Source organism: Giraffa tippelskirchi, chromosome 7 (assembly GCF_054371585.1).
Source record: "Giraffa tippelskirchi isolate mGirTip1 chromosome 7, T2T-mGirTip1v1.2.pri, whole genome shotgun sequence".
Classification (NCBI taxonomy): domain Eukaryota; kingdom Metazoa; phylum Chordata; class Mammalia; order Artiodactyla; family Giraffidae; genus Giraffa; species Giraffa tippelskirchi.
In genome coordinates, this window is record NC_137281.1 from 88,058,105 (window position 1) to 88,083,162 (window position 25,058).

General features: G+C 47.8%; 1 protein-coding gene and 1 long non-coding RNA gene across 6 annotated transcripts; one reads left to right on the plus strand and one right to left on the minus strand.

The window, feature by feature from the left end:
- Positions 1 to 9,741, plus strand: AJUBA (ajuba LIM protein). Of its 5 annotated transcripts, XM_081506642.1 has the most exons (9): positions 1 to 68; positions 506 to 1,395; positions 4,181 to 4,282; positions 5,914 to 5,981; positions 6,102 to 6,164; positions 6,864 to 6,994; positions 7,079 to 7,130; positions 7,957 to 8,025; positions 8,453 to 9,741. In XM_081506642.1, exons 2-9 carry the CDS (start codon positions 888 to 890, stop codon positions 8,576 to 8,578), a joined length of 1,119 nt encoding a protein of 372 aa, XP_081362768.1. In that variant the 5' UTR covers positions 1 to 68; positions 506 to 887; the 3' UTR covers positions 8,579 to 9,741. The 5 variants fall into 5 exon arrangements, with proteins under 5 accessions (XP_081362768.1, XP_081362767.1, XP_081362766.1 ...); XM_081506641.1 differs by lacking the exon at positions 1 to 68 and having other exon boundaries at positions 149 to 1,395; XM_081506640.1 differs by lacking the exon at positions 1 to 68 and having other exon boundaries at positions 259 to 1,395; positions 7,957 to 8,029.
- On the minus strand, positions 5,735 to 25,028 carry LOC145512600 (uncharacterized). Its single transcript, XR_014058660.1, has 3 exons — positions 24,869 to 25,028; positions 24,013 to 24,198; positions 5,735 to 6,236 (listed from the first exon to the last, which is right to left on the minus strand). It is a non-coding gene; the product is annotated as an uncharacterized LOC145512600 (long non-coding RNA).
- Positions 25,029 to 25,058: the final 30 nt, after the last annotated feature.

The window sequence follows — 25,058 nt, forward strand, 5'->3', positions numbered from 1 at the left end:
AGACAAAAGTTTGGGAGTGAAGTTGAGTCGGTGCTGAGTGTGAGCGAGGGGGGCGGGGGCCGGGGAGAGTGGGGGCTGCCGGGCGAGTCTACGCGTGAACATAGACCTGCGGACGGGACAGCCGCGGCCGAAGGCCCTTATAGCCCCGCTTAACCCCTGATGCGCGGGGGGACGAAACCCCTCTCGCTGGGGGATGCTGCGGGATTCTTGGCGCCGGGCATCCGGACCGCCCGCTAAACCCCTGTGCCTATCCCGTACCCCTCGGGAACAGGAGTCCGGCCGCAGGGAAAGAGAAGCGGCCGCCGAGACGCTGCAGGGTGCCGGGCAGGGAGGGGGCTGGACGCCCCAGACCCGAGGGCATGGAGCGTTTAGGGGAGAAAGCCAGTCGCCTGCTGGAGAAGTTAAGACTCTCGGACTCCGGCAGCGCGAAGTTCGGCCGCAGAAAGGGTGAATCTAGCCGGTCTGGGTCTGATGGGACCCCCGGGCCGGGCAAGGGGCGCCTGAGTGGGCTGGGGGGACCAAGGAAATCGGGACCCCGTGGAGCTGCTGGGGGACCTGGGGATGAGCCGTTGGAGCCAGCCCGGGAGCAAGGCCCCTTGGACGCTGAGCGGAACCCGCGCGGCTCCTTTGAGGTGCCGCGCTACGAAGGCTCCTTTCCGGGGGGACCGCCTCCCTCCCGGGCCTTGTCTCTACCTCAGTCGTTGCCCCCCGACTTTCGGCTGGAGACCACGGCCCCAGCTCTAAGTCCCCGCTCCAGTTTCGCCAGTAGCTCAGCCAGCGACGCGAGCAAGCCGTCCAGTCCCCGGGGCAGTCTGCTGCTGGACGGGGCGGGGGCTGGTGGAGCAGGAGGTAGCCGACCCTGCAGCAACCGTACCAGCGGCATCAGCATGGGCTACGACCAGCGCCACGGCAGCCCCCTGCCTGCCGGGCCATGCCTGTTTGGCCCACCCCTGGCCGGGGTTCCAGCGGGCTATTCCTCTGGAGGGGTGCCGTCCGCCTACCCCGAGCTCCACGCTGCCCTGGACCGACTGTGCGCTCATCGGCCCGCGGGGTTCGGCTGCCAGGAAAGTCGCCACTCGTATCCCCCGGCCCTGGGCAGCCCGGGAGCTCTAGCCGGGGCCGGAGTGGGAGCGACAGAGCCCTTGGAGAGAAGAGGGGCGCAACCCGGTCGACACTCGGTGACTGGCTACGGGGACTGCGCCGCGGGCGCCCGATACCAGGATGAACTAACAGCGTTGCTGCGCCTGACGGTGGGCACAGGTGGGCGAGAAGCCGGCGTCCGCGGAGAATCCGCGGGGATTGAGACGTCGGGTCTCGAGGAGCCGCCGGGTGCGTTTGTTCCAGAGGCCGCCCGGGCCCGGATGCGGGAGCCAGAGTCCAGAGAGGACTACTTTGGTGAGTGAGAGAAGTGGTTAGGGTCGGGAAGGGACCCGTCGTCTCATTCGGTTGCCCGTTGCCCCGACGGCTGACGCTGGGAAGTCGGAGGCAGAGACGCGGGGTTAGGAAAGAAGCAAGAGGAATTTCCCATACCCAGTGGGTTTCAAATGGACCACGCGCATCTTATTCCTGTTAAATTCACCGCTTCCCCCTCCCCACGTCCGCCCCGAAGATCTCGTGAATCCCAGTTCCTCAGGCTTTAGAGCCTGGGTATTTTCGCGGTAGGAGGCCTTGCGGGGGGTGGGGGGCAAATGAAGCGGTGAGAGCATCCCCCATCATGCTCCCCCCTCGACGGCAGTGCCCCTGCAGGCTCCTGCGCGCCGTGCCCCCACCCGGGCCCAGGCTCCGCCCGCAGGAATTCGGGGAATGCGCGGGTGGGGGGGGCGGGCAGCGTGCGTGCCGGCTCCTGCCCGGGCGCTCCAGGTGCCCGCGGGCGGGGCCGGCCGCGCTACGCTGGGCGGAGGTGGGGTGCAGGGGGTGGGGGAGCTGCTTCCTAACACGCGCGGCGCTGTGGCCGCTGTCGGGGAAATGGAGCCTGGGGGGAGGAAGAAAGCTCTGGACGGAAAGCAGGGACCCTGCTGCTGGCTGGCCCCAGTCCTGCTGGCTCCGTGCGTGCGTGGGCATTTAAGTCCAGACCCAGTGGAGTCAGCTTCTATTTTTCCCATCCTCCGGAAGTCAGGGCAGAAGCCTTGACCGCCGGGACGGCATCACCCATGGATGGCCCTGGATGGATGACGACCGTGTGTAACTGCCAGAAATAACCTGGCCATCAGTTTTGGTCATAACCTGCTCAGAATCCTTACTTTTCTGTTGCTAAAGAAACCTGATCGCTGCCTCTCTTGCGACGCAGTTAACTTCAAGAAATATTAACTATTGTACGTCTCAGCTACGGGAGGGTATTGCGGTCTTGAATGATCTTTTAGCCAAGACCCACAGACACCACTTCACTATATTAAAAAATGCTGATCTGGTTGCAATAGGAAGTACAGAAAGAAGTGGAGGGCTCACACCTAGGTCTGTGAGCTTGTTCAGTGTTCCTAGCGTCTTCTCACCTTTCTCACCATCCATGTTCCTGCGGTAGACCCCAAGCTCCAGAGCTCTGGCTAGAAATGTAAATAGGGAAAGGAACCCAGCCAGGGAAGGAAGACTGGGAAGAGGTTCAGAAATAGCAGGGGCTAAAGGCTGAAAGGGCCCTGGCTTAGTTCAACTCTAATCATTCCCTATTTGCCCCCACCTGAGAAAGCCCAGAGCAGATAACCCTTTAGTCAAGGGAGCCTAGCTGACAGGATCCTTTTAGCAGTTTCCTTTTGAGGCCAAGAAACCCGCTGATGCGTGGACAGAAGTCTCCTCAGCTAAGCCATCAGAACCAAAAGGAGGAAAGCTGCTGGGAGAGAGTGCTGTAAAAATGGCAGGAAGAACTTAAGTCGTGGATGTGCTAGGTTAGAGGTGGTGAGGCAGCAGTGCCTGAGCTCTCATCTTCCCATAATGTCCAAGGCTTCCCCCAAAAGTGGCTCTAACAGGGCCCCCTGGCACGACGCTCTTGGGGCAGAGCTCCCCTCCCTGCGGAGGGCACATTTTGACCCTGGTGGGTGGGGAGGGGCCTCTCTCCCTAGGGGTAAGGTTGCCTCCTCTTGACAGAACCCCCAGCCTAACTCTACCCTCCCACTCCTGCGCCTAATAGGGGCCCTCTTCCTTGGCTGCAGCCTTGCCCAGCTGCCAGAGGGTGGGTGGGAGCAGGGCAGGCCTGGGCCCATCAGTTGCTGCAGCTGCTGCACGGGCTCCCAAGCCCCTGGGCAAAGACTGGGATGGGCCCCAACAGGCAAGGAGTGTGGCAGTGTGCCGAGGGGGAGAGGTGGGGCGGGGTGAGGGGTGAGGCGGGCTGGTTGGGATCTGCTCCCCAAAGACAAGCCCTGGCCCTCACTCATGGGCCTGGAATTGGGGAGTGGAAGGAGGGAAGAACACACCCAGGAAAGGCGGGTGCCAGAACATGGTGTTATGTATCTTAGGGGAGATGTTGGGGAAGAGTAGTTCGGCTTTGTTTCTTCTATTATAGAAGATGACAGGGAGATATTAGGGGTTCTATCTCCCTTCCCCCCTCTTCCTCTGCAACCCTCAATCCTTGGAACACACCCTGCATTCTGAGCAGCCACTTACCCAGAGGAGTCACACTCACATGGTCCTGTCTGCACAGGGCCCTCTGCTGAGCCACATCCTTCTCACCATCTTTGGAGGCTTAGAGGTATGGAGCAGAGCTCTTTCTGTAACTGAACAGCAGTTCATTTTACAGATGGGGAAACTGAGGTCCTGGAAAGGCTTTCTGGGCCTGGCCTCCTTTGGCTAGGACATTTTTTCCAGGCTGCTGCTGGGCCCTTATGAACTTGCATCTCTGTCCACACAGTGCCCCAGGGATCAGACCTTGCCTGTTTAGTCTTTTCTTCCTAACAGAAACCAGCATCTGAAAGCCGGGGACCTTTGACTTTCTCCAGTTTTCCAGTGTTGGGCACAGTGTTTTTGCTTGGCGCTAAATGGATGTTCAGATAATGTCTGTTGATTAATCAGTCAACAAGAGTACGTCTGTCCAGCCAAGACCTGGCTGCATCCCATTTACTCATCCTTCCCAGAATGGAGCCCATCAAACGGAGGTTGTGGCTGGTGGTCTTCTGCCATCAGGAAGGATGGCGACTGCCTGGGTTTGAGCTGAGGGAGTGGGATGTGATGCTGACAAGCTGTTCTCTCCTCTCAGGCACGTGTATCAAGTGCAACAAAGGCATCTATGGGCAGAGCAACGCCTGTCAGGCTTTGGACAGCCTCTATCACACCCAGTGCTTTGTCTGCTGCTCCTGTGGTGAGTGTAGCCCCAGACAGACCTTCTGGACAAGGCCTGAGGCCTCGAGCACGGACACACGCATGAGTGCCCAGGGAAAGCAGAACTTGTGCCTCTCCATTTGCTGGTCTGGCCTTCGCTTTCTCTCCTGCTTCGCCTACTCTGTGCGCTACCTGGCTCTCCCTCCACACGCTGGGTCAGCTTTCTAGCCAGAGTCAGCCCTCCCTCTCTTCGGCCTGTTTCCTTTGCTCTATTCCTCCTTTCTTCTGCCTTCCTGCTTGCCCAGGCTGGACTCCCTCCCAGCCCTCTGGCCTCTCCTTGGTGGGGCTTGGTCTTGGGCAGCCGAGTTGCCTGGGGCGACAGTGAAAGACTGGAATGTGGGAAGGGTGGGGTGGGCTGGGGGAGTGGGGAGCTGTGGGGGGGTTCTCTTGGCTGGTCAGAGTTCAGCCACCTCGCTGGAGTGCAGGCCACCAGGCCATGCCAAGCTGATGACATCACGCTCCAGGAATGCCCGCTGCTGTTAGCTCAGGAGGCCCGCCTGGAGGGGGGTGCTCCCAGTGGCTTCAACTCCCCAGCCCTTCCCTCACCTCCCTCATTACCACCCCCCAACCCCCGCCCTTACCCACTCTGATTCCTTTGCTGAACCTTTTAATCTCCTATCTCTGCCTGTCTGACTCCAGCACTCAGCTTTTCTTTCTGCGCCACTCCCAGCCTCTGCCTGGCTCCCTTTAGGTTCATCTGTCTGTTTGTCCTTCTGTTTATAGAGCCTCTTCTGGGAATGTCTGTTTCCCTCCTTCTACTCCCTTGTGTCTCACAAGTTTCTAAATCAACTTTTCTGAACCACTGGGGAGAGCTAGAAGTGGAGATTTTGATGAGAGGAGGGCAGATATGGGCAACTTGCCCATTCTCCGCCCTCGTCTCATTCCTCCTGATCCTTGATAATTTAGACACCCTGGAGCAGTTCCTGGGTGTTGGTTTCGTGGGGAATCATCCTGCCTTGTCTGCTTGCAGCAGATCCTGGGCTGCTTCTGACCCCAGAGACTCTGAGTCCCTCTAAAATTGGGGAAACAGTCTAGTGTGGCAGGAAAGGGGACCAACTTTGCTCCCAAACAAAGCACTTTGTCCCCAGTGGTAGTTCCAGTATGTCCTGACCTCTGTGGAGCTTATCCCTGAGAGAGAGGGCTCAGAGGAGAGCTGTATGGAGGCTCCTGGGTTGAAAGGTCCCAGAGGGCAGAGTCCATGACAGTGCGATTGCGTTTGAACACATTGTATGGCACCTTGTTCAGAGCCCCTGAACTTTGTCCCCAGCCTGTGGTGGGCTTTGCTTTCCCAGGTGGCTCCCCGAGCAAGCCCAGACAGTGGAGAAGAAAGCACTCGTGTAAAGCAGGGGCACAGAAAACTGGTGAGGAGGCGGGAGCTGGAGAAGTAGTGAGCAAAGGAGTGGGGAATTGGCAGGAATGAGACCAAAGCAAATGGGAATTGCATCAGATGGGGTATTTGTGTGGGGAAGTGGAGCAGACAGCAGTTAGGAGGACAAGCACTAAAGTCCAGGTTTAAGTGAATCATGAAACATCAGAGCAGTGACCCCCCCCATGGGGATGCCCTGTGCCTGGACCCCGGAGAGACTGCAGCGTCTTCTCTGCTGCTTCTAGGGCGAACTTTGCGCTGCAAGGCTTTCTACAGCGTCAATGGCTCTGTGTACTGTGAGGAAGACTATCTGGTGAGTGAGAGGTCCCCTGGGTCTGGAATTGGTTCCCACGCCTTGCTCTGTGGCCGGCTGGGGTCCACTCCTCAGGTCATTCTCAGCTTGTAACGTCCTCCCTTGGTCTTCTCTTCCCAGTTTTCAGGGTTTCAGGAGGCAGCTGAGAAATGCTGTGTCTGTGGTCACTTGATTTTGGAGAAGGTAAGCAAAGTGTCTTCAGCTGAGACTGTGAGGCTGCTGGGCCGAGGGGCGGAATCAGGAACTAAATGGATCCTGAGAAAAAGTGGGGGGAGAAACCCATCAGCAGTCACTTGCATCCCATTCTTTGTCTAAACAACTGTTTATAGTGGCTTCTCTTTGCTTGTGGGATCAAGTCTGGACTACTCAGCCTGCCATCTAGCCCCTCCCTAACTCTGCAGGCACAGCCCCGCCCTCTGCCTGAGCCTGGAGTGTGGGGTCCTGAGTCTTAATCCCCTTTCTGCTACTGGCTGAGATCAGTTGAAGCTCAGTTTTCTTTTCTGTAAGGAGGAATTGGTTTGGCTTGGTGGTTCCCCACCCTGGCAGCCTAGTAGATCACCTGGGAAGAAGAGAAGAAAATACCAGGGCTGGGTCATCACCAGAGACTGTGGTGAATACTTCTGAGTGGGACCCAGGCATGGATGGGTTTAAAAACCTCCCTGCGTGATCCTGATATGCAGCCAAGGCTGAGAAACACTGGCCTGGATGCTCCCTAAGACATTTTTCAGGGTTTCTGCATCCATTTTTATGACTGCTTGGTCCTCCTGGATTCCACAGCGGAGGGAGGAGAGCAGGGGCTCGGATGAGGTTAGGGGGAGCAGCAGGGAACGTCATCAGTAGCTGAAGAGCAGAGACTGATTCTTTGCCCACCCCATGAATCAGATCCTCCAGGCAATGGGAAAGTCCTACCACCCTGGCTGCTTCCGATGCATCGTTTGCAACAAATGCCTGGACGGCATCCCCTTCACCGTGGACTTCTCCAACCAGGTGTACTGTGTCACTGACTACCACAAGTGAGTCCGCCCCGTAGGGTGTGATGCGGAACCCGGCTCAGGGAGCCCCCCCACCTCGGCTCATCTCTGTCCTTTCCCTTACAGAAGCTACGCTCCTAAGTGCGCAGCCTGTGGCCAACCCATCCTCCCCTCAGAGGTCAGTGTGTCTGGGTTCTCCTGCAGGGCAGCCAGGGCTGCCGCCTCTGGGGAGGGACTGGGGACAGGCTGCCTGGCCTCCCATGGGAGGTGGTGGTGCTGAGGAATGCACTCCTCGAAGATTCCCGTGTGACTCTGCTCTCTGGGTCATCACCCTGACCCCAACATCCGGGCCTGGACTTGTCCGACAGTCTCGCTGGGCCCAGGCTTCATCTCTTTTCTCCCAGTCCAGAGAAGGAGACTTTCTCTGAAGTCAAGGTCACCAGCTCCCAGATGTAGGGGCCAGAAAAAGGTGGGAAGAATCCTCAGGGCTGCTAGGAAGGGGTCAGACATGATTTACACTGTGTGTGCCGCGGGAAAGACGCCAAAAGCCTGTGAGGACCCAGACCCTGCAGGGTCTCCTCGTCTCCAGCTTAGCTTACTTACACTGCATGTCCCTTTCCTCTCTGTAAGGCCTGAGCCCCCAGACAGAGGGGAGGCTCCAAGAGGGGACATTGCCCTTCTGAAGGTGGCACCAAGGATGGGAGGAGGAAAGTTCCCATAGGGTTTGCAAAGGCCATCTCAAAGCTACAGAAGGGTGATGTCCTTGGTGGTCCAGTGGTTAAGAGTCTGAGCTTCTACTGCAAGGGGCTCAGGTGCAATAGATCCCTGGTCAGAGAAGTTCGATGTGCCCAGTAGTGCAGCCAAAAAAGAAAAAAGCTACAGATGGAGGCAGAGAGGATCTGGAGGCCTCTGTGTGATCTTTCGTTTGGAGGGGGCCAGGTGGGGAGGGTAAAGTTGGGGTTGTCAAGCTGCTTTCATGCCCATGGGGGTGTGCATTATTTCAGGGCTGTGAGGACATCGTGAGGGTGATATCCATGGACCGAGATTATCACTTTGAATGCTACCACTGCGAGGTCAGTGTTGGGGGCCGGGGCACCCAGAGCTGGAATGGGGCTGGGGGAGTAAAGTCTGAAAATTGCCATTGTCTGTAGGAGAGGTATAGGCCGTGGGAAACCAGGAAGGTGATCTGACCCATCTCCAGTCTCTTTCTCGCCCTTCAGCCACTCTCTCTGGGCCTGGTCATTTAGTCCTTTCTAAATCAGGCGTCACCAGAGTCAAGACTCCTAAAACTAGGTACTCCTGGTAACAGCTGGCAATGGGATCCTGTCTCATTATTTCTGCTGTGGCAGCGACACCTGGTGTCCAGCTGAGGTATTTCCCCAGGTTTCTCTAGGTGTTCATCCCCTCCAACCCCACTGGGAGTTCAGTGCTGCACAAGGCAGACTCCCCAGGTGTCCAGGGTGCCCGGGCTGAGTTGAACTAGGTGTCTTTTTTTCCTAGGACTGCCGGATGCAGCTGAGTGATGAGGAAGGCTGCTGCTGCTTCCCTCTAGATGGGCACTTGCTCTGCCACGGCTGTCACATGCAGAGGCTCAGTGCCCGGCAGCCCCCTGCCAATTATATCTGAGATGTACTCACTGCTGCTGCCAACACCACCACTGACAAATTCCTCTGGCCAGTGGGCCCCTCTGAGGCCAGCCAAGGCAAGAAAGGCACTGCAGGCCTGGCAGGAGAGTCCCCTAGGCAGGGCCCCAACGGCCAGAGACCCAAAGATCAAGACATTCCAAATGGGGGACTTCCCTAGTGGTCCAGTGGCTAAGACTCGCATGGGGCTTGGGTTCAAGCCCTGGTCAGGGAACTAGATCCCACACGCCACAGCTGAAGATCCTGCGTGCTGCAACTAAAGATCCCATGTGCCACAGTGATGATCAAAGATCACGTGTGCCGCAGTTAAGACCTGGCACAGCCAAACATAATTTTCTTAGAAAAAAAGACATTCCAAATGGATGTGGATGAGGAGCCCTCTAGTTGCCATGGTAGGGGTGACTGGCCTTTGTTCCATGTGTATAGACTGTGCTGCAGCATGTGACAGGCACATACAGGGGGGTTCCAATACTTTCTAAAGGTCTGATTCTGGTCTGTATCTCTAGTATACATTTGTGTGCACACACACACTCTCTTCTTAGTGACTGTTACACTTGGTTCATTAGAAGTAGCTCAGTTCTCTGGATCTGCTGCCTCTCAGAGGGAACCAGGATTATCCACTGCAGCTCCCAAGCTCTGAGGTTCTGGGAGCCATAGAGGCAAAACTCTTGGTTCTAATGTTTGGCTAGACCTCTTAAAATCAGTTCACTGAAAGTTTGCTTAAAGTTCACTTCTCTTAATGACCAAGTTGCCAAAAACTGAGTTCCCTTTTGGGTATTTTATAGCCATTTAGTTGTTCTGTTCTTGGGTATTTCAGATTTATATCTTTTCATCTAAGAGTACTCTTGAGTTATCAGCAACATAAATTTATCAAAGTTGCAGCACTTTGTAAATGATTGGATTGCTTCTTACCTTTGTGGATAATATTTTTTTCTGTGTTAACCTACTTTTCAAACATTAAGTTTTTTTTTTTAATTTTTTGAGCACACCCTGTGGCATATGGGATTAGTTCTCCCACCAGGGATCAGACCCATGCCCCCTGCATTGGAAGCTCAGAGTCTTAACCACTGGACCACCAGGGACATCCCAAACATTTTTTTTTTTTAAGTATAAAGTTTCCAGCAATAAATATAATTGGTACAAACATTTCGGGTATCATTTTTGTGTTTCTTAATCCAATATTCTTTTCTAAATTATATGCCTTGAGAAATACAACAACTCTATGATTTTGATGCCTAGTTCTGTCTACTGCATTCATTCTATTAAAAGGCCAATCAATATATTCTCAACAAACAAGCATGTGGCCTGTTCAGTTGACTAACAAAGGTTGTACAGACAACAGCAATAGAAAGTGAAAGGGTGAAGGAAGATTCTGATTTTCTTTGCAATTTATACTTGCATCCTGGGTCTTCATAAGCTTAGGTGACTTTCCCCAGTACTAGCAGTTTGTAAGTTAGGGGACCAGCATTCACACTCAGTGTTTTCACCTGACTCTAGAGTCTGTGTGTCTAACTCCTGCACATGCTGTGTTGCTTTACTGGCCAGATGATAGTTGGTTGCTCTGGGTTATGACAAAGTAACGGGAAATATCAGATATTTCTCAATTTCCTATTAACATTTTAATTGCATATGTAAGGGAGTTCTTTAGAACAGCACATGAAACTAATGACAATTAATAGTGGTGGAATCAAGCACTCTCTCGAGAGGTTGATAAATAAGTTGAAAAACCTGCTGATGGCTGTGATTTCTGACCTACCCAGAAAAAGAAGACAGAGAGCTAACGGCAACAGTACAAAGTGTTTTACAACAGGTAAAACAAATATGTTTACCAGACCAAATACAAAATCCTGTACTAACTCAGGTTTCCACATTTGGTTCCTGTGGTAACAAGTTAAATAATCGCTGGTTGCACTTTGGCAAATTAGATGGTATGTACTTGTTTTTTTTTAAAGCATACATTTCTTGTCAGATTGATTTTTAAAATTACATGCAATCAAAATAATAATATAGTAAATTGTTTTGTTCCATAGTTTAAAGATTTATACCAGTTGGCATTTGTAGAGAGAGAAACTTTTGTCATCAGTGGCTGGTATTAAATATTGTTTATTAATAAGTTTTATTCTGTAGTTTGGTCCAATATTGTTGACTGTGCAAGCTTCCTTTTTCAAGTGCATTTTTTTGTGGTAATATATATCATCAACTTTCACAATTATTCAGTGAAGGCTTGCAAAGACAATCAATTTTGTAAAAATTAAAGTTTCATAAATATACATGAAAGCTATTTTATAAGTCATAAAAAAGTGAGAGTGAATCTGCTAAATTCTTTTGAAATGCTGCAGATTTGATATATTTGAGACTCTAGGCAAATTGGTTTTAGGCAAATTAATCTGATAGCCTTTGATCCTTAGTCTTCATTCTATGCCACTTAGTTTCATATTGGAAATAACTCACATTTAGGGATGATTCTAATGACTTTGCCAGCCAACCTGGGAATTGCATAATAGAGGCCTCTGAGTGAGTGGAAGAGATTCACACCAGAGTGCCAGAAAGGGGGGAAATGTACTTCGTTTTTGGTGGGATAAATGTTCTGAAATTACTTGTTCTACAGCTAGGATTGGGCTTTCCTGGTGGTTCAGATGGTAAAGAACCCACCTGTAATGCGGGTCGAGACCTAGGTTTGATCCCTGGGTTGGGAAGATCCCCTAGAGGAGGGCATGGCAACCCTCTCCAGTATTGCCTGGAGAATTCCATGGACAGAGGAACCTGGCGGGCTACAGTCCATGGGGTTGCAAAGAGTTGGACACAACTAATCAACTAAGCGCACAGGACAGCTAGGATTGCTTCTTCTGAACTATTGTTATTAAATAAGTGGATACACAGATTCTGTGACGGAAAATTTCTCATCAGGCTACTCCAGGCCTGGGAAATCAAGACAAACATGTGTAGCCTTACTTCCATCCCTTCAGTTGTTTTTTTTTTTAGTTGGAGGATAATTGCTTTATTATATTGTGTTGGTTTCTGCCATACACCAATATGAATCAGCCATAGGTATACATACGTCCCCTCCTTGGACCTCCCTCCCACCACTCACCCCATCCCACCCCTCTAGGTTGTCACAGAGCACCAGGTTTGAACTCCTCCTTCAGTACATTTACTCTTGGGAATCTTGACCTCCACTGACTGGCTGATTCCCTTCCAGGTCTGTGCTTATCTGTCCTAGCCCTGTTTGTGGGGGGTCCCCAAGACTCTGTCTTTGCCACAGGGGCCACTTTCTCCCTCCTCTCTGAGGAAGAACAAGTGGTAAGGCCTGATGGAGACGGGCCCAGGGAAGGCAGACCATGACATAAAAGCAGTCCCAGCCACCTCAGGGCATCACTGCCAAGCTCCAAGCATAGCCCACATGTCAAGAGCTTCCCTTCTTCCTGTTCACGGGGAGACAGCTCATCTTTAGTAGTTCTGTTTGCTATTTCCTGTTGATACTGAAAGGTTCATGGGATGCTGCCAAGAATACAGCAACAGGTGGACCTTGTTTGGCCAATCCACCACCTGATTTTCATCAACAGCCACTAACTAGGCCTGAGATGCGGAGAGGAGAAAAGGAAGAATTATGAATCCGTTTTCTGTCTCTTTAGACAAGAGTCACGGACAGGGGTCAGGCTTTCACGGCATGCTTGAGCTATGTGCTCTGGCTGGCCAACCCTGTTTGCTACAGGCCCAAGTGTGGTTTGTGAATAAGGCAGCTCGGGGGAGCTGACTCCTTAGAGACTTGACTGCTTCCTCCTTCCACCTGGAGCGCTCAAGGCCATGGAAATGGAAAGGCTCCGTTTATCTCTTGAATAGGTCCTCAGTCAAGGTGAACCTAATAGCTGTTTCTGGGTACAGAAAGCTAGTTGGATGAGGTTCCTGAGACTGCACCTATATGGAAGGGAACAAAAAGAAGGGAAGGAGACTTACAGGACTGAGAGAAAAGAATTGGGAAAAAGTAGTGAGCTAAAGCATTTTTATTTTGTGGTTTTTTTAGAAGGACTCATACCCCAGAGCTGACCTAGGGACATTCAGAAGCCTAAAGGCGAGACACTACAAGAAGGACAAGAGTATAACCAATCTTAGTTCTCTCCATCTCCTCCTCCCTTGCAGCAAGGAAGACCTAAGACTGAGCCTCTGCTGTGCCAACTGCTTGTGCAGGGCCCTTGGTGTCCACACTTGGCGCTGGTTGGGAAAGAGGTCCTCAGGTTTGACCTGGGAAATCTGAGCAGACTGTTCCTGGGATGCATAGATTCAGTTCAGTTCAGTTCAGTCGCTCAGTCATGTCCAACTCTTCATGACCCCATGGACCACAGCACGCTAGACTTCCCTGTCCATTCCCAACACTCAGAGCTTGCTCAAACTCATGTCCATCGAGTTGGTGATGCCATCCAACTATCTCATCCTCTGTCACCCCCTTCTCTTCCTGCCTTCAATCTTTCCCAGCATCAGGGTCTTTTCTAATGAGTCAGCTCTTCACATCATGTGTCCAAAGTCTTGGAGCTTCAGCATCAGCATCAGTCCTTCCGATGAATATTCAGGATTGACATCCTTTAGAATTGATTGATTTGATCTCCTTGCAGTCCAAGGGACTCTCAAGAGTCTTTGAGAGTCTTCTCCAACACCACAGTTCAAAAGCATCAATTCTTCAGCACTCAGCCTTCTTTATGGACCAACTCTCATATCCATACATGACTACTGGAAAAATCACAGCTTTGACTAGACAGACCTTTGTTGGAAAAGTAATGTCTCTGCTTTTTAATATGCTGTCTAGGTTGGTCATAGGAGAAGGCAATGGCACCTCACTCCAGTACTCTTGCCTGGAAAATCCCATGGACGGAGGAGCCTGGTAGGCTGCAGTCCATGGGGTCGCTAAGAGTCAGACACGACTGAGTGACTTCACTTTCACTTTTCTCTTTTATGCATTGAAGAAGGAAATGACAACCCACTCCAGTGTTCTTGCCTGGAGAATCCCAGGGACAGGGGAGCCTGGTGGGCTGTCGTCTATGGGGTCGCACAGAGTCGGACACGACTGAAGCGACTTAGCAGCAGCAGGTTGGTCATAGCTTTTCTTTCAAGGAGCAAGTATCTTTTAATTTCATGGCTGCAGTCAACATCAGCAGTGATTTTGGAGCCCAAGAAAATAAAGTCTCTCACTGTTTCCATTGTTTCCCCATCTATTTGCCATGAAGTGATGGGACCGGATGCCATGATCTTTGTTTTTTGAAAGCTGAGTTTTAAGCCAACTTTTTCACTCTCCTCTTTCATTTTCATCAAAATACTCTTTAGTTCCTCTTCACTTTCTGCCATAAAGGTGGTGTCATCTGCATACCTGAGATTATTGATATTTCTCCCAGCAATCTTGATTCCAACTTGTGCTTCATCCAGCCCAGCATTTTGCATAATGTACTCTGCATATAAGTTAAATAAGCATGGTGACAATATACAGCTTTGACGTACTCCTTTCTCAATTTGGAACCAGTCCATTGTTCCATGTCCAATTCTAACTATTGCTTCTTGACCTGCATACAGATTTTTCAGATAAACGCTTTAGCGTAGTCAATGAAGCAGATGTTTTTCTAGAATTCTCTCTCTTTTTCTATGATCCAACAGATGTTGGCAATTTGATCTCTGGTTCCTCTGTCTTTTCTAAGTCCAGCTTGAACATCTGGAAGTTCTCGGTTCAAGTACTATTGAAGCCTCGCTTGGAGGATTTTGAGTGTTACTTTGCTAGCATGTGACATGAGTGCAATTGTGCGGTACTGTGAATATTCTTTGGCATTGTCTTTGAGACTGGAATGAAAACTGACCTTTTCCAGTTCTGTGGGCACTGCTGAGTTTTCCAAATTTGTTGGCATGTTGAGTGCAGCACTTTCACAGCATTATCTTTATGATTTGAAATAGCTCAGCTGGAATTCTATCACCTCCACTAGCTTGCTCTGTTCATAGTGATGTTTCCTAAGGCCCAGTTTACTTCGCACTCCAGGATGTCTGGCTCTAGGTAAGTGATCATATCATCGTGGTTATCTGGGTCCTTAAGATCTTTTTTGTATAGTTTTTCTGTGTATTCTTGCCACGTCTTCTTAATATCTTCTGCTTCTGTTAGGTCCATACCGTTTCTGTCCTTTATTGTGCCCATCTTTGCATGAAATGTTCCCTTGGTATTTCTAATTTTCTGAAGAGATCTCTAGTCTTTCCCATTCTATTGTTTTCCTCTATTTCTTTGCATTGATTGCTGAGGAAGGCTTTCTTATCTCTCCTTGCTATTCTTTGGAACTCTGCATTCAGATGGATATATCTTTCCTTTTCTCCTTTGCCTTTCACTTCTCTTCTTTTTTCAGCTATTTGTAAGGCCTTTTCAGAAAATCATTTTGCCTTTTTACATTTCTTTTTGTGGATGGTTTTGATCACTTCTTCCTGTACAATGTTACAAATCTCTGTCCATAGTTCTTCAGGCACCCTATCAGATCTAATCCCTTGAATCTATTGTCACTTCCACTGTATAATCGTAAGGGATTTGATTTAGGTCATACGTTAAAGGTCTAGGGGCTTCCCTGGTGGCTCATCTGGTAAAGAATCCACCTGCAATGCGGAAGACCTGGGTTCAAGCCCTGGGTTGGGAAGATCCCTTGGGGAAGGGAATGGCTACCCACTCCAGTTTTCTGTCCTCGAGAATTCCATGGACTATATATCCATGGGGTCACAAAGAGTCGGACAGGACTGAGCAACTTTCACTTTCACTTCACTTTTTCACCGAATGGTCTAGTGGTTTTCCCTACTTTCTTCATTTTAAGTCTGTATTTGGCGATAAGGAGCGACAGTTAGCTCCCAGTCTTGTTTTTGCTGACTGTATAGAGATTCAGTTCAGTTCAGTTCAGTTCAGTCGCTCAGTCATGTCCGACTCTTTGCGACCCCATGAATTGCAGCACACCAGGCCTCTCTGTCCATCACCAACTCCCGGAGTCTACCCAAACCCATGTCCATTGAGTCGGTGATGCCATCCAACCATCTCATCCTCTGTCATCCCCTTCTCCTCCCGCCCCCAATCCTACCCAGCATTAGGGTCTTTTCTAATGAGTCAACCCTTCGCATGAGGTGGCCAAAGTATTGGAGTTTCAGCTTCAACATCAGACCTCCCAATGAACACCCAGGATTGATCTCTTTTAGGATGGATCTCCTTGCAGTCCAAGGGACTCTCAAGAGTCTTCTCCAACACCACAGTTCAAAAGCATCAATTCTTCGGCGCTCAGCTTTCTTCACCGTCCAACTCTCACATCCATACATGACCACTGGAAAAACCATAGCCTTGACTAGACGGACTTTTGTTGGCAAAGTAATGTCTCTGCTTTTAAATATGCTATCTAGGTTGGCCATAACCTTCCTTCCAAGGAGTAAGCATCTTTTAATTTCATGGCTGCAGTCACCATCTGCAGTGATTTTGGAGCCAAAAAAAATAAAGTCTGACACTGTTTCCACTGTTTGCCCATCTATTTCCCATGAAGTGATGGGACCAGATGCCATGATCTTAGTTTTCTGAATGTTGAGCCTTAAGCCAACTTTTTCACTCTCCTCTTTCACCTTCATCAAGAGGCTCTTTAGTTCTTCTTCACTTTCTGCCACAAGGGTGGTGTCATCTGCATATCTGAGGTTATTGATACTTCTCCCAGCAATCTTGATTCCAGCTTGTGTTTCTTCCAGCCCAGTGTTTCTCATGATGTACTCTGCATATAAGTTAAATAAGCAGGGTGACAATATACAGCCTTGACGTACTCCTTTTCCTATTTGGAACCAGTCTGTTGTTCCATGTCCAGTTCTAACTGTTGCTTCCTGACCTACATACAGGTTTCTCAAGAGGCAGGTCAGATGGTCTGGTATTCCCATCTCTTTCAGAATTTTCCACAGTTTATTGTGATCCACACAGTCAAAGGCTTTGGTGTAGTCAATAAAGCAGAAATAGATGTTTTTCTGGAACTCTCTTGCTTTTTCGATGATCCAGCGAATGTTGGTAATTTGATCTCTGGTTCCTCTGCCTTTTCTAAAACCAGCTTGAACATCTGGAAGTTCACGGTTCACGTATTGCTGAAGCCTGGCTTGGAGAATTTTGAGCATTACTTTACTAGCATGTGAGATGAGTGCAATTGTGTGGTAGTTTGAGCATTCTTTGGCATTGCCTTTCTTTGGGATTGGAAAGAAAATTGACCTTTTCCAGTCCTGTGGCCACTGCTAAGTTTTCCAAATTTGCTGGCATATCGAGTGCAGCAATTTCACAGCATCACCTTTGAGGATTTGAAATAGTTCAACTGGTATAGAGATTAGACCAGTCTAACTATGATGGTCTGAGAAGGCAATGGCACCCCACTCCAGTACTCTTGCCTGGAGAATCCCATGAACGGAGGAACCTGGTGGACTGCAGTCCATGGGGTCGCTAGGGGTCGGACACGACTGAGCGACTGCACTTTCACTTTTCCCTTTCATGCACTGGAGAAGGAAATGGCAACCCACTCCGGTATTCTTGCCTGGAGAATCCCAGGGACGGGGGAGCCTGGTGGGCTGCCATCTATGGGGTCGCACAGAGTCGGACACGATTGAAGCGACTTAGCAGCAGCAGCAGCAACTATGATGGTCAGGAAGTCATCAGAGGCAAATTCTGTCCACCATGGGTATGACTTCATCTCATCTTAGAAAGGATAGTGTTGACCCATATAAAGGGAGCCAAGGTGCTACCCAAGCAAGGAGAGATGGGTTAGGAGGAACATCTACTAAAAGGTATTGGTTAGATTTGTATCTGAGAGTGTTAGAGCCAAGTGAGGTGTGAATTCAGAGATAACCCTGTCACCTCATTTTACTGAGTGGAGACATAGAAACTCTTGCGTGATGATGGAACGTACCCAAGGTCACAAACCTGGAAAATGACTTTCCAACTTTTGAAGATTAGTAAAGGGCTTATTTCCCCTCTTCCCTCCCCCTCATCACAGGGACTCCCAGGGCATAAGTAAACTGTAAATGAGACAAGCACTTCATTCTGATAGATAATTAGGACAAGTTTTAGTGGGAAAGCCAGGGAACACAAGAGACATTATGAAAATTTGGGGTTCTTCCTAGTGCTTTTTTGTTAATTAGAATTAGCAATCACCAAAGTACCTTTAAGAGCACATTAGGAGAAGCAAAGGAAATATACTGCAGGAGAGTCCCTGTCCTTGAGGAGGTCACAGTCTAGCCAGGGAGATAAATACACACATAAAATGCAGTGAGAAGATTACAAACAACATGTCAACAAGTCAAAGAAATTGAGTGTTACAAATAAGAGACCTAATGCACAGGGTACTGATGACAGTGGTGAGGCTGGTCTGGCTTAAAGTGTCGATCAGAAGGTAGCAACCCATAGGCTAAATCCTGCCCCCAAATGTATTGAGTTTGGCCCAATGGGAGTTATTTTTTATAATATTAATTTGAATCCTAGTTGAAGAGGGAAAAAATGCTAATAAATGTAGAAAGTATGACAGAATTGGAAAAATAGCATTCTATGAACTCGAGAAAAATTTTTGGTCCCAGCAAAGATTATTGAAGTGAAGTGAAAGTCGCTCAGTTGTGTCCGACTCTTTGGGACCCCAGGGACTATACAGTCCATGGGATTCTCCAGGCCAGAATACTGGAGTGGGTAGCCATTCCTTTATCCAGGGAGTCTTCCCAACCCAGGGATCGAACCCAGGTCTCCCGAATTGCAGGTGGATTCTTTACCAGCTGAGCCACTAGGGAACCTGGCAAAGATTATTAATTAGTGTTAAAAACTATAGGTGAAACGACTGGAGACAACTGTACATTCATACAGCGCCAAGTAACACTATCAGTTTATAGTCTTGAAGGCAAAAATGTAAGTGTATGTTGGAGGGATCAGACTGTCATCACTCATTTCCTGGAAACCGTCCTGGTACTGCTAACCCATAGACTAGTTCTGGTGTGAGGCAAATACATAGCCCAACCTAGCATATATTCTCCCCACCCCAAAAGAAGTATTAGATATAACCTGCAGTTTACAGGAAATACTGGGAATAGAGAAGCAAACTAATGGACACTAGGTAGAAGCAACTGGACAGATCTAGGAGGTGAGGCATTCTGCAGGGCAACTTGCCTGCTCTCTTCAGCAACTCAGTAGATATATATTTTTAAGTCTAAACTGCTAGATTGAAGAGACTTAAGGTTCACAATGGGTTTCTCAGGTGGCTCAGAGGTAAAGAATCTGCCTGCAGTGCAGGAGATGCAGGAGACTCGGGTTGGATCCCTGGGTTGGGAAGATCCCATGGAGGAGGGCATGGTGACTCACTCCAGTATTCTTGCCTGGAGAATCCCATGGACAGAAGAGCCTGATGGGCTATAGTCCATAGGGTTGCAGAGTCAGACACGACTGAAGCGACTGAACACACACACACAAGGCACACAATAGCAAGACAACATGTGGTCCTGGATTCCCTATTGGTTTAAACAAATTGCTACAAAAGGTATTTGTGGTCAACTGGAAATGTTTTAATATGGACAGGGGATTAGATGGGGTGAAAATGTACTGAGACGGAAAGGTCAAAATCACTAATAAAATACCAGTTGCAAAACCACATGTGCAGGGTAATCACATTTTGCTTTTAAAATGTCTACATATCTATGAATAAAAAAAATCTGAAAGGATATGCAGTAAGGTGTTAACAGTGGTGCTCTCTGAGAGGTGGGACAATGTTTTGCTGTTGTTGGCCTACATTTTTCTATTTTTATACAATGCATGTGTACTGCTTCTGTAATAACAATAAGCTGTTACGAATAAGATAACTGGTTGCCAGCATGTGCAATTCAAGAGATTTCACATAAAAATCTGGATATTATATACAAAGAGCAGGGTTTCTAAGGTTTTTTGCATAATGAGAAGATCTGTCACCCCTGGGCTTCCATTCTCACAAGGCAACAACTGGCTGGAACTGAATGAGGCTGCTCCATTATCTGATGTGTTCTTTCCTTGGTTGTCACAGTCCCCAGCACTCTTTGGACTGTGCACACTTTAATTACCTGCCTGGCTCCCATGGACTTTTGAGTCAGTATCCCTTGATTTGGGAAGATAAAGGGCTCCCTATCCATTGAGCCTCCCATTATTAATCATTTCAAAATACCAATAAATTAGTTTTGAAAAGCTGCCCAAGAAAAGCATGCTTTCCAGAAATATCTGTGCCTGGGTTTTTATCAGGCAACCCAGTCATGAGAAACCCAGATGTAACTCTTAATCTACTTAGCTACTGTGATTGAACACTATAAATTAGTTTGGCAAAGCCTCTTTTTGGTAATGGAATATAGAAAGTATACCACATTGCTAACTTTTTTGCTAACTCAAGGTTTTGCTTTCTTTTTTTTCCATAACACCTTAATCATAGGAGGCATTTCAAAATTTACAGTGTATGTTCTTCCCAAGCATGAACCTCCAAATGCCCTTTGGTAGGTCTGTTTCTCCCACTGGTTCTGACACAATTTTTAAAGGAGAAAATCTCTTTCATATGCAGCTCAGTATGAGACAGTGTCATCATCAGTTTAAAACCCAGGGAAATACTTTATCAGCCTGGCACGTGTCTGCGCATTACAACAGCACACTCAGTCGGTTATAACAAGAACTGAACACGCTGTGCCTCATGTCTAGCTTTTCAAAATGATAGGAGTCTTTTTTTGAATCAATTTCTTTTAACTGTCTCATATTCCTTTGGTAAAAATGGTTTCAATCTGTCCCATTTTTTGAGCCAAATTTCTCAGCTTTTCTTTGAGATCCAAAATTTCCAGTTGGGCCTTGTTTACATGCTAGTTTGCAATAGTGTCTCAGAGTAAAACCAGGCTCATTCCAGTCTGCATAACAAAAGTTTCCATGAACAGTCAGGCAACCCTTGAAGCCACAAGGGCTGGGTTTCAAATCCCCTTAGAAGGGTTAAACATTTGCAAAAATGGCACATTATGAACATTTGTTCTAAAATTTTCATTTGATGTCATAGGTTGATTACATATTTTATTTATTCACTTGTTTTCTTCCTAAATCATGCACTTACAATGGGCATGAAATTTTCTAGCTTAATCATCAATAGTTGTGGCTCTGAATACCTTCCTTTTCCAGTGAACACCCTTGAAAATGATTCTGAAATCTCTTGACTGCCTGTAAAATTTTTTTTCCTGAAACTAGCTTCTGAGTCCATAATACCATAATACTCTTGCTAGTTGTCTTCAGATACTTTCAAAGTGCTATGGCTTTTTTTTTTTTTTTGGCTGTGCTATGAGGCATGTGGAATGGTTCCCTGAACAGGATCGAACTCAGACCTCTGCACTGAAAGCACCAAGTCCTAACCACTAGGCAATCAGGAACTCCCTAAAGTGGTGTGGCTTTTAAAACATTCTTTTCTAAACAATTGCTCAGTTAAGCATGGTTCCATAATTCAATGGCTATTTTTAATGTCCTAGCTGTGAAACTGGTTGTTTAAGCCCAAATTTTCAGTGGGAGAAAATATTCAACTCAAACCTTCCCGTTGGTTTGATAAGTAGAATACTAACTGCTCACCCGAAATCTCCATCTTTGGAGCATGGTTTTGTTTCCTGGCTACAGTATGGGAGGCAGAGTCCCTGCAATAGTCTCAGCAAATCTCTACTCTTCTCTGTAATTCTAAACAATGCAGCAAAGGGATGGCCCAAGTCTGAAAGATTAAGTAGACTTTTTCTCAGACTCCCATTTACATTTATTATCAAGTTAAAACATATTTTTTGAAAACTTGATCAAGAGCAGTGTCTTCAAGAAGGTAGAGCTACATTGGGAGCAGGAGTGATGCCTAATTTATCTTTCTCCACCACCCCCCTGACACCTTCCCCCTTCCCCCAGAGTCTAGCTCAAGAATACTTGAGTATATTCTTGGCTTTATCATTAAAAAGCATTTAAGAAGTGAGGTTGTTATTTTGCATATGGTATAGCAGAAGGTGAGATGAACACCATCATGAAGAGACAGGCCTACAGAGACCAAGCATTCCATGGAACAAACAAAACTATATAAGGTATTAGGCACTGTGGAGGTGGTCAAAATTCATCCCTTCAACATATAACGTGGGAATTCCCTAGGGGTCCAGTGGTTAGGACTCTGCTTACCCACCTCAGGGGGCATGGGTTCGATCCCTGGTGGGGGAACTAAGATCCTACAAGCCAAGCAGCCCCATCAAAACAAAACAAAAAAAAAAAGTGCCTCTGTGTGATGCTAAGTACCTTGGGGTCATGGAGGAAGCACCTCCTTAAATACAAACTCAAACAAATTAAGGCTTTAGAGGATCTATAGTACTTCTCAACAATAATAAGATAGGAACTGAAAAAAAATGAATCATTGAGAAGAGCAACAACATGCATGAAACTCAAAATTAACTATGCTGAGTGAAAGAAGCCAGAGAAAAAAGAGTACATCTTTGTTTCCATTTATGTAAAATTCTAGAAAGTGCAAACTAATCTATGGTGACAGAAAGGAGATGGGTGGTTGGGAGAGGCCAGAGTGAGGAATTATAAAAGGGTACAAGTAATCACTTAGGGAATGATTATTTTGTTTACTGTGTTGATTACGGTTGATGGTTTCACAGATGTATAGTTAAGTCAAAACTTAATGAGTGGTACACTTTAAATATTGTAGGCCAAAATACCTCAATAAAGCTTTCTTTTTTTTTAAAGTCCATAATAAAGCGATAGGAAGGGAGTGAGAGAATGAATTTTAGGTCCTCTCTTGCAATTCTTTCTTCAAGGACAACAGATGATGTTGTTTATAAGATTCTTTTTCAGTATCCTGCTGCAGGGCTTTTTTGTTTGTTTGCCTCAATACATGCACACAGCACACAGCATGTGGGATCTTAGTTTCCCCACCAGGGATCAAACCCGTGCCCCTTGCAGTGGAAGCGTGGGTCCTTAACCACTGGACAGCCAGGGAAGTCCTTCTGCAACAGTTTTAACTGCAAGGATGGTCTATAGGCTCAACTTTGTCTTACTATAAAGTTTTTGGCTTCACCTGGTCTGGTCTCTTGGGCCCAGAATGCAGCTTGGACTCCCTGTCTCTGCCTCCACTTGCTGGGATGTTTCCTTCATTCTAAATGATCTAAATTTCCTCTCCTTTCAGGCCTAGCTAAGAGAAGATTCATTTCATAGTCTTCCCTATCCATTCCTGCAGAAAGAATTCTGTACCTCCCTCAGGTTTCTCTGGTATTTATAATCTAAACTGCTCTTTTGACACCTTTTTGCTGCCATGTATTATTTGCTTTTCATGTGTATGTTTTATCTTCTGAACTAGATTATGAACTTCAGGGAAGGGACTGAGTTCTAATTTTCTTTGTGTCTCTCCCAAGGCACTTAATAAGTGCTTAATAAGTATCAATTTTAAAACACCTCACTTTGATAGTCTTTCCAAAGCACTTTCTCGGCCATTATCTCATTTGATCATTACATCAACACTGTGAGATTGGACGAGCTAGAAATATGTTAGTTCCTCCTTTTGACAGATAAGGAACCTGAAACCCAAGGTCACACAGTTTGTTAGAGACAGGATGGAACAGATAATTGCATATGAAGATTTGATTCAGTTCACAACTTCTCATGGCTCTCCCCTCCTGCCTCCTACCTCAAGACAGGCCTCTGTATCCTTCACCCCCTCACTCCTCCAGTACTTTACAGCCACTTAGCCAAAGCTTTGTAGTACCATTTTAGAAATTTTGGCAAATAGGATACATGAAATTTCAGTAGATTTCTGATCAATTCTGAGGCACCAAAGCATCCTTGCTATTTTGTTCCAACTGCCGTTTGTTAGGGACATTATGCCTGGTATTTAATGACGCTGCACTACAGAACTGAGGAAGCAGAAATGATTTTTAAAAGCCTTAGAAAATGACAGCACTTTAACATTAAGCACAAAAGGTGGCAGTTGACAAGATGACCAGGGACATAAAATTTTTGCACTGGATTACACTATTTCTCTATGTTTTGCTGCTAGCAGAATTCTCTAGTTGATACCAAATGAAAAGGTTAAACTCTTTGCCACCCCGCACACCAAGCCCTGAGAGTCCTTTCCTACCTCCCCACCTGCTTCTCTGATGCAAGAAATTTCATAATGTTGGTGCAATTTACTTAGCAATAAATATTTTTAAAATAATTCACCTAATGACTAGATTCTAGTTGACTTTGAAAAAAGGGTGGGGGGTGGTTAAAACAGAGAGATGTAGGGGGAACCTTAGCCAGCCTGAGGTCAAACCCAGAAAGGATGTCAGGGGAATCATCCTCCTCTTCCCATCATTTTTCCCTCTACCACCTCCTGCTGGGATCCCCCATTGACTGAAACCAGTCAGAGAATACAGATACTGAATAGTCCTTACCTTCTACATAGGGTGTTGAAGAGCTGAAAGTGGAAGACATCCAGCTCACTGGGCTAAGGGTGGGCAGATGACCCAACAATGAGACAATGAGACATATGGGAAAGTCTTGTGGATGCTTTTGGAAAAGATTTTCTTCTCAGACTGTTACAGGAAGAAGGCTCTTCCCCTTCCTTCCTGCTAGGGATGCTGTTGAGAGAATGTGATGCACTTCTTGGACTTCTGAAGCCACCTGTTGACCATGAGGGGATTGCAAAGAGAGACCAGGGAGCTACTAAAAAGTCTTGAAAAGTGAAAGTGTTAGTCACTCAGTTGTGATGGACTCTCTGTGACCCCATGGACTGACTGTAGCTTGCCAGGCGCCTCTGTTAAGAGGGTTTCCTAGGCAAGTAGGAGTGGGTTGCCATTCCCTTCTCCAGCGATCAAACCCAGGTCTTCTGCATTGCAGGTATATTCTCTACCAACTGAGCCACCAGGGAAGCCTAAGAAGTCTTAGGAACCCCCAGCTCTAAATTTCTGGTTAAGCAAACAATAAATGGTCTAGTTTAAAGAAAGAAGACAGAGGTTTTGATGAAGGGTAAGTAGAGAGCAGAGGAGGAACCTGGGGGAAGAAAACTGGAAAAGCCCACTCAAGAGATAGGATTGGCAGCACCTGAGCAAGGAGACTTGCAGATGGGCAGCATGTCTGGGACAGTTCAGAAGTCCCCGAGGTCAGGTTTACACTGCAATCAGCCACCTTGAATAAGCCAGTTAACCTCTTTGCGCCTCAGTTTTCCCCTCTGTAAAATGGGTATGATAGTGACTTCCTCGTAGGACAAAAGAACTAAACGGGGCAGCGCAAGGCAAGTAAAACATTTACCGTAGTCTGACTCATTGTGGGCCCTCAGTAAAAGCTGGCAATCATTACCATCTTCTCAACATTTTCCCTCAACATGGGGGAGGTGCCTAGGAGAAAGGGCAAAGAAGTCTGCCTACGATGACTCCCTTTCCCAGTCCGGACTCCAAACATCCAGTTCTCTGGCCGTTGGAGGACTAAGGGCGCGCGCCCA